Genomic DNA, 9969 nt, shown 5'->3' with positions numbered 1-9969 from the left:
AAATGAAGAACTTTCATACAATCACCACTAAATAGGACAAAGTAAGATAAAGTTAATCTATAATATTAAAATGAGGTTACTAGTTGTCTTTTTTTTGTGGTAAGGACAACAAATATGATGGAATATGACTTACATGGGTCGATGATAAAGGTGGAATGTGGTGGTAATTTTTGGTCATACTACTTCAAAATTGCACCCATTTAAAAAGGTGATATTCCTCCCAATGTAGTTGTTAGTCCAATTAGTGGTGCTGAAGCTAATGACTAGTAAAAATAGTGAAAATAAAGCCAACAATTTTTAAAGATCTAATACCTACTAAAAAAGAAAATAACATAGAAAACAACAACTAAATATTATTTGGTATGTTTGCAATACAATCACTAATCCCTTTTTTTAATTATAAAGTAAACTTATAAAAGGAAATGAGAAAAATCTAAATGCACTAAGAGAAACAAAGGAGTTAGTGAAAAAATAAAATATATCGAAATAATTAAAAATAAGAAATAAAAATTCTATTTTATTTTCAAAATTATCAAACAATTTTTTCTATATTAGTGATTTAATATATCAATAAAAAAAGATTAAAATATTTTTAAAAAATCTCGTACATGCATAAATTTTAATACAATTAGATGAAAGCTAAATTTAATTTAAATACATCAATAATGTAAAAAAAAATATTATCATTTAATCATATATTGTCATGTCTAATATAATTATTGACTAGGAAATTAAATGTCATATTCATTGAGATTTCTAATTAGATAAAAGTATAAAATGTCTTTCCATACATTGAACAAAAACTAAAATTTAAAAATATTAACATAAAAGTCATGAACATAAGTAGTTAATCATTATGATATTTTCTTTCGGTACATGAGATATTATTTTGTATAAACACTCAAAAATTGATAATCAATTTTCCTTGATTGGGAAATAAAAAAAATTAAAAAAAATAAAAAAGGAAACATGAGAGGAAAAATATACATATGTTTCCAGATGCAAATTCTATTCCGTTTACAAGAATGAAATTGGGTCTGACATCGACAGAGCATAAGGAATAATAAAGAAAGATTACCAATAAGATATTGCATGTTGTAGTGTGAACCATTGTCCCTTCCTTCCACTCCTTTACTATGTGTTTCGTTTCCTGTCTCCATGCTTTGGGATCGTTGCCATTAATGAGGAGGCTAAAGTTCAGTATTTTCATGAGTCTATATCAATATATTTCTCCCCAACCTTCCCAGGCATGCTCTTTATTCTCCTAATTTTGCTTATTGATATTATACTTTTCAATATATTATTACTCTAACGATTTCATGATCATGTTATATAAGTAATTTTTTTCACCTTGGTTTTTTGTTTGTGTTTGAATCTATGGTTTTGATGTTTGATTATTTCAATGATTGGGGGGTATCTAAGGATATAAGTTTTTCTTTTTCTTTTTCATTTCCCATTTTAATTGTTTAATTTTGTTTTCTTTTACTAAAAAGAAAAAAAATTAAGCCTCTATTTTTTTTTCCAATTTCCTTTATCTTGTTTAGAATAATGAGATTGAATATATTTTGGGTATATATGAATTGTATACCTATGTCATATGTTCCTTAGGTGATGTTAATTTTTTTTCCTTTGATCATATGGTTGTGAAGAGAGTTCATACATGAAACTAATGAAAAGTTTCTTGTATTCTTCTTCATCATGGCATTGTAACAGTTTACCTATGCAAACAATTTCTTCATCTGGTATTGTTTAATTCATTAGTTTGTTGTTTCTAATAGAGAACTTCCACACCTCCTCCTCCTCCCCTACTAATCTTCCTTGTTATCTAACTAATATAAGTTTCCTCAAATTACTCATGTTGCAACTTAATTTTGAACTTTTAAAATTTAATAGTACATGTGTTGTACTCAATTTTTGGTTTGCATGATTGAAACATTGTGACTAATAGGTTATTATCATTTGATCAACATTTGTTATTGAATTTCCTTCTTCTTTTTATTTTATTTTCAAGGCTTTATTAATAAAAGTGAATCAAATGGAGAATGGTCGAATTAAAAGAAGTAGACGTAGATCAAACAAAAATATTCAAATAGATAACTGCTTTTTGATTTAGTACATTAGTTGCCCAATGGTCTTTGTTGTTATTGGTAATTGTTCTAATTTGTTATTATTTTAATTATTAGATTTCAGTTTCCCCTCTTTTCAGCCTTTTGAATTTGAAATGGAAGAAAAGTCCAGATCATGCAGTGGGTGTGACACATGGTACTCATTCTCATTGTTTGTGCATATTGAACAAGTGGCACGACAGCGGGTTTGGGGATTAATGACTTTACTAATAAAACCTATAGGCAAAAGGGAACCCGTAAGTGCTCTTCTAAGATAACATTTCAGTTCTCTGCTTTGTTGAATATCACATGCAATTGCGGGAAAAAAACAAGTTGTGAGGTACGTATCGTCTATTTGATCTTCAAATCGCTACTCATTTTTTTGGGAATGTATAAAGTTAGGCCCCTTTTAATTTTAGGGATTTTGGTTCTTGCAAAGATGTTGAATTTCTTTTAATTGTGAGAAATGCCCAAACTTGCAAACGATTTAGTGACATTGCCAAAGGTTTAACCAATTTTGATGATGATAGATTTTTAAATCAACTTGAGAAACATTTAAGAACCAAAAATCCATGGTGAAGCATCTTAGGTATCATATCTGAGATTGAAAATTTAGGGATCGAAAATAAAATTGGTGATCTAGATAGGAAGAAATCATCTTATAAATTGATGTTGAATGATAATTTTCAATGGTTGGTGCTAGTCATTATCATAAGGCTAATTGCAATCGTCGTGATTCTCAAAACTTGGTTGAAGAATCTTCAATAATAAGAGTAGTTGTTCCTAACAAATCAATTCAATTGAATTTTTTTTCATTAAAAGATTTCTATGATAGCCCTATCTTAGTGAATATGCATAAATTTGAAATTTCCTAATTGTGATATAGATTTCTTTGGTGAATTTTTCTATCAATAAAAATGATTCCCTTTATTTACTTTAGGGAGCACCTTCCTAGCTCCCAAGCAAACAAAAGGAGTCACCATTAGCAAAAACAACACTATCCAGGTTAGATTCTTAGAAAAATGAGGTTGATAGTAGTGGTATTATATTTAAGATTCGTATTTGAGTTGTATTGAAACATTATTCATACTACAATAAGCATTTCTAAAAATTATTATTGTGATTAAGAACATAGGTGTGCAAGAATCTTTTCAAACTGAGTTGGAGAATCATAGAGGTGACTCAGACATGATAGAAGAAGAGGTACGTGATATCTTCTTTTATCTAATTCAATCTATCCACAAATAATTGTAAATTTTGTGGATTAAAAGTATTTGTTTTGACGTCACTTGAGATGGATAATAGATTTCTGAATTGTTTGAGGAAATTCTCATCATGATACATTACATATACATAATTACAATGTGCATACTAGGAAAATAAGGAAACTAGGAAATTAGGAAGGCATTACAAGTTAAAGCCTAATTATTTACAAAATATATGCAACCAAATATACAAGTCTCTAAACAGAACATGTTTTATTTCCCTTAAATAGAAAATACTTTTTGACAATCCCCCTCAAGTTAGATCATATAACTCATATGTACCAAACTTGTTGCAGTTTTTTAAAAGACATTGTAAAGATCTTGCAAGCGGATCACTAGGATTAATAAACTTACTAGAGATTTCCTTGGAGAGACTCTCTTCCTGATATAGTGACACTCAATTTCTTTATGCTCGACTCACTTAAGGAAAATTGAATGTGGCATAATATTGTAAGGATTTGATTATAATAAATTAGATTATATGATCAACATTTCCTAATTTTAACTCGCAAAGTGGCTATTTTGCCTATACATGTTCACAAGTGACCATTGCTCTATATTGAACATCTATAGTGGACCAAGTCATATTTTGCTTCTTACTTTTCTAGGACACAAGGTTACCGCTAACAAAAATAAGGTATTTTTTTTCTTGGTGAGTTAACAAAAACATGGTATTTTGATGAAAACTATCATTCAATTGGAAAAATAACCCAATTTGAATCAAATTAACCCACAATTTGAGTGTTTCTTTTGTCTTTGTATAAAAATCCTTAATTCAAAATATTGGTAGTGTACTGCAATACTTGAACTAAAGTATTTTGTTGAGATCCCACACACTCACTCACTTACTCTCTTTGTCTTTCTCTCTTTCTCTCTCTCTATATATATGTGTGTGTGTGTATGCATGTGGTCAAAATAAAGCTCAGATAATTCTTACCTCAGGCTAGCTTTGGGAGTTAATTTAACCCAACTCAAAATCAATATGGAACTAAAGCCTATCATAGATATGATTTTGGGTAACTTCAACTATCCAAAAATGAACTTACTCCCTCCTTCTACATTTCTCAATCCACATTAGTGATTAATCCACTAAGGTGTATTTGGGAACTCAATAATATCAATTAGCAAAAGTCTCTTGGTTTCATAGTTAGAGACTAATTAAAGTTTACACCCAACAACTTACAATATTGTAGGAGACACAATATTTGAACCTTATATTGTATTGCATTTCCAAATTCAAAGGAAACATTATTTTACTTATGGCTATCATAAAATTGATGCAATTGTTCTTAATTGAAGGTTGGGGGAGAAATCAAGTTATTTGAAACCTCGGTAGTAGTTGATGATTTGCATCAATGAGTTTTTTATGTGAATTGTAAGCTAAGGAGGAATATTATAAGCTAATAGTCAGATTTTGTACTTCAATAATAATAAACGGATCATATCCAAAATGAACAGGTTGTACATAAAGAAATACATGGACATATACATGAAATAAAATGTGAAAAATTAAGGTATAAAACAAATAGCATACCCAAGTATGGATGAGTTAAGTATTAGAACCATGTGGTGCACGTAGTATTTGGAATGAATTTGCAATGTGTATTGAAATATTTGTTTATTTTAATAGTAAGATTAAGTTGCTTTGTTGCAAGTTTTCATTGTTGACAACTTAGATCATCTATGGCCTTCTCCCTCTTTGTTGTTCCCCTAATAGATCTTGTTGTAGTACTAAATTCTATATTATTTCGTTTTTATTCTCTTTAAAGCTATCACTTGGGGTATGTGATGGATCTTTAACATTACCCTTTTTTTCTTTCTCTATTATACATTGTACTTTATTAATCACCCAATACAAAATTTCTCTATAGAAGAAATTGGGTTTTCTACATAATCATTTCCATCCTATTGCAACATGTTATGCTATTTTAGTGTTTGAAATTCTATCTATGAATCTTTATTTTTCCTTTTGATCTTTTTCCATGACTGCATACCTCAATTTCAAGTTTTATCGATAACAATTTATTGTGTATTAACTATTAACATCATGTAGTAAGTTTTACTATTGGCATTATAATATGTTTACGAGATACAAATGCCACATATTTATTTTTCTTAGTTTTTGTTTCACATGAATTTATATATCTTTTTTGGCTTTCACTTTGATGACAGGTTATAGCTTGTGATGTCTGTGGAGATGTAGGACTAGAAAAGTTCCTTGCTATATGTAGCAAGTGTACCGATGGGGCACAACACACGTAAATATCTAATATCTTTATCATTGTTGTTTTGTTTTGGTAGCTTCTTGTTTTATGGGGTAAGTGAAATAATATGGTTTTGTTTTTCATTCATCAACCAGTTATTGTATGCGTGATATACTGCACAAAGTTCCTGATGGTTGGATGTGTGAAGAGTGCACAATGTCAGAATGCAAAAAATCTAAAAGTTTAGTAAATTTTGAATCTTCAAGTAATTCAAAATTAAAATACTCATATGCTAGGAAAAGGCAAACAGGAGGTATAAGTTCTAAATCTCATTACTATCAAGTATTGATATTTTAATATGCTTCACGTATTCATATCTAATACATATTCAAACCTTAATTTTTTTTTAATGAAAATCCAAAAAAAAATGCATGAGAGATATAAGCATGTATAATATAAAAATTTTAGACACATAGTAACTTGATGGACACAAAGGAAATTGTCCTCTTTAAAAGGATTTCAACAAAAGAATGAGACTGACAATACTATTCCTATTTATAAATAATAGTCATTTGTGATGATAATGATTTATAAATTTTTTGTTTTTATTATTTTTTAAGTTAGATGTTTCTACTAAGAAAAACTCAAGTCTCTCGTTATGCTAGTTACAAATATAACCAAAATAGAACATATAAGTATAGGTCACTCTTATTTTATGAGCTAGTTTTGTAGAATTAAGTTTGACTCAAATTTACATTCTAAAATAGTATCAAAGTCTATCCTAAATTCATTAAGAGAAAGGAGCACCCACCATGCTACTCACACACCAAACCTAATAGTATTGGATGTGACAGAGTGTATTAAAAAATATCAGTCTCATATTATATGACCCAAATAAAGTATATAAAGAAAGGACAACTCTTACCTTAGAAATTGATTTTATAGAATTAAATTAAGTTTAAATTTGTGTTAAAAGAGTTTTCTTGTAGGCTTTGAGAAGTTAGGATTGTCCAAAATTGCTAACATAAATAAAAAGGAAATAAAAGGGAAATATGTATCATTGATACATATTGAAAATGGTGTTGCAGCTACAAAAGGTGAAAAAAAAAACTATTTCTCCTAATAAAACTTTGATTTCAGGATCCAAATGTTGTAAACTTGATGCTGTTCAAAGAGTTAGAGAATGCCAGAGTGATAATTTGGCAAACACACTAACATCAAATTCTCAAAAGGTATTGACATGCATGAATGTATTTGACCGCAAACATATGATAATTATCTTCCTTTTCCATCATTTGTTGAGAAAATTGATCGAAAGTTAATTATACTTGAAAATACTAGACAATTCAATTTTTTTTTACAATTTTATTAAATTATGATTTATATGTTGATAAGTGACGATGACTTTAGTATCTTATAAGTTAACTAGGTATCATTGAATATACTATTTCACAAATATTATTACATAATCAGTCAATTTATCAATCTTGAATGAAAAAAAAAATCATTTGTTGCTAGCTTTGAGAGTACGTTATAGAAGAATTTGTATATATTTGTACATGGGATAAGCCTATTCACTACGTAATGTAATAATATAGCACTAATACATGATTACTTTATTGTAGCAAGAAAATGGAGATACTATGAGGAGTTTGGCATTGGATCTCAATGCTAATCCTGAAGATGGAAGCAACATAGTTGAAGTTCATGAAGTTGGTGAATTTGATGGTACAAGTTCTTCATGTGAAAAAAATTTTCTTGACGGAAAAGTGGCAACAACAGAGTCTGTTGTAGATCTAAATATTCCAATGTGGCCTAAAGGTGCAACACCAAAAGAGTGCCCCTCACTATCTATTGAGAATGTGGGTGACAAACCTATCAATGATGTGAAAGGCAAGATGTCAATGGAAGAAAATAACAATACTGACAATGTTAAGTTGCATGGCAAGCTTCTAATGGATGAGAAAAGTGATGTTGAGAGACTTGGATCCTCTAAACAACTCTCTTTTCCATTTGTTCCACCTATAAGTTATAAAGAAACTCTAGACCAACTTGATTGGCAAGTTGTGGAAGCTTTGATCTCTCTTTCCAAAGGAGTGGGTAAAATTTAGGCTTTCAATGGTACTATGTCAATAGCTCTTGAACATGTTGTGTACACTTGCTCACTGTGATGTTTCTTTCTCTTTCTCTTTCTCTCTGTCTCTCTCTCTCTATAGTACATACTCCATAGAACATTCGACTATAAGATGGAGCATGGCTTGTTTGTGACTTTGCGTTTCTTATTTGTTTTGGTCCACATGATTTCCCCTCTTGAGATATTTTTCATCATAAACATTTATTGCAAAAATGTTTAAATGAGTCTACTCACAATTATATTAGTTGCTAATTAGTTTGTTTATTTTACAAAAAAATATTAGTTAAACTTGTAGATTTGGCTAAGGTAAAATATGTGTTCATCTTAGTGAAGGTCAAACCACTCGCCAATTGGCATGCAATTAGCATGCTATTAGATTATCTAAGAATATTGATTTTGATTTCTCTTGATGTACAAGTGATAGGGAAGTGCATGTAGTATTCTCCATAGATGAGTGTGAAAGTTGTTATAATATTAATTGGTTATAGATCTATAAATAAGGAGCCAGATAATGGAATATATACATATTAACTCGTGTGATAGGAATGAAGGTAAGATTAACATATTTAGGATTTTTTTTCTTTTGCTGGTGCATGGATTTGTTTTTCTCTTTGTGTTGGTATTACTATTGTAATATGGAAATCAAACCATTTCCCTATCATTAATGTCAAAAATGAAAATGTTTTTCTAGACACATGCAACAAAAAAAAAAAGACCTCTCCAACACTTTTTAAAGATTATTTTCTTATTTTAATAAATAAAAAAAATAAAACATTTGCTTGATTCATTGGAGGAGGTAAAGGATCCCCGGGGCCATGTTGTATGGAGAGATTTTCCAAGTTAGTAGTAAAGCTTTCATGGGTGGTTTTGCTGCTTATATTAGTGTCAAGACTACTTTCTGTTCTGAACTTGTAACTATCATTTTGGCAATAAAGCATGCGCATGAAGTGGGGTGGTGCAACCTTTGGCTAGAGTGTTATTCAAACATTGTCCTTGATGCATTGGTGAAGGCTCCCAAATAAGCAAGAGATAGAAGAAATCTTTACAAGTTTGCTCCCAAATTAGGTTCTTTTCATCTCACATTTTTAGGGAAGGAAATCAGTATAAAGAGAAACTTGTGGGCTATGAGATGGAAAACATAGTTGATTTATATAATGGGATGTTTTATCCCCTTTTATTAGAGAGGATCTGTTTTGCAATCATTGTGTGTGACCTTCATTCTGTTTATGTTAATTTCATCCCAAGAGTTTAGGTCTAGTCTTTGCATGCTTACTTGTTTACTATTTTTCTTTTTCTAATAAAATATGCTGCAAATAATTGGTAGGCATTGAAGTGCTCATATTATTGGAACTCAATGCTCTACAATGATGCCATACATGTCCTAGCCTTTACATATATAAAAAATAAAAAATAAAAAAAAGTCTTGCAGATAAGTATTTGACAAGTGTCTCTAAATAATCGGTGTCTAGAAAATGGAACCATATGAGAAATGATATTTACACCTTTATTTATTAAAAGTACATTTTTAAAATAAAATTTTGAAAGTACTTTTAAAATTTTTCTTTTTGTAATTGATTTTTCTTGAAAATGTTCTTTTTCTTTTATTTCCTTATTCCCCTACCACCTTATTTTTCCTTTCTTAACCTCATTTTCTTCACTTTCTCCACTGGCATTTAACTATGATAATTTCTTTTTATTTTTCTATGACACCATCTATCCCTCATGCATAAATTCAATAATGTAAAAGTAGTAGTTTGAAAAATACTTCATTAACTAACAAAAAAATTAGAGGTAAAGGTATCACATTACAACTTAATAAAATTTGAACTGAAAGCAACTACAAAGAATACTAACTAAAGTTGAATATCTGAAAAGAAACTAAATCCCTAGGCAATGATTAAAAAAAAAAAGCAATTCATAACTAAAGTTGCGATGTCACATCTTATCAAAGCGGTCCCAACATAAGTTCAATACTCCTCCATAATTTAAATTCACCTATTCAATCACAACACAACAAAATCACAAAAGAGAAATGGGAGAAAAACAAACATCTCACTTAGTTACTGGTTTAGGAAATTGTTGGGTAGCCACACAAACATAACAATAATTACAAAATTAAAACAACAACAATTATCATAATTAATCACATTTATAATTCTCAATAGTCCAGGCATACTAGATCTCATACTTAAATCACAAGATACAACAAGGTTTATTTCACACATCTCAATATCAATCAACTACGTCATTAAAAAAAATAG

At 29.4% G+C, this 9969-nt stretch overlaps 1 protein-coding gene across 1 annotated transcript; it reads left to right on the top strand.

Annotated features, from left to right (window-relative positions):
* The first annotated feature begins 251 nt into the window (after nt 1-251).
* On the top strand, nt 252-9109 carry LOC109810508 (uncharacterized). Its single transcript, XM_029273813.2, has 7 exons — nt 252-2445; nt 3046-3110; nt 3234-3308; nt 5543-5628; nt 5730-5887; nt 6715-6806; nt 7200-9109. The coding sequence occupies exons 3-7, from the start codon at nt 3294-3296 to the stop codon at nt 7683-7685; spliced, it is 837 nt and encodes a 278-aa protein (XP_029129646.2). The 5' UTR covers nt 252-2445; nt 3046-3110; nt 3234-3293; the 3' UTR covers nt 7686-9109.
* Nucleotides 9110-9969: the final 860 nt, after the last annotated feature.

The sequence above is a fragment of the Cajanus cajan genome, chromosome 5 (genome assembly GCF_000230855.2).
Source record: "Cajanus cajan strain Asha chromosome 5, NIPB_CcT2T_4, whole genome shotgun sequence".
Lineage (NCBI taxonomy): Eukaryota > Viridiplantae > Streptophyta > Magnoliopsida > Fabales > Fabaceae > Cajanus > Cajanus cajan.
The sequence above is the reverse complement of the archived record's forward strand: the minus strand, read 5'-3'. Positions and strand labels throughout refer to the sequence as shown.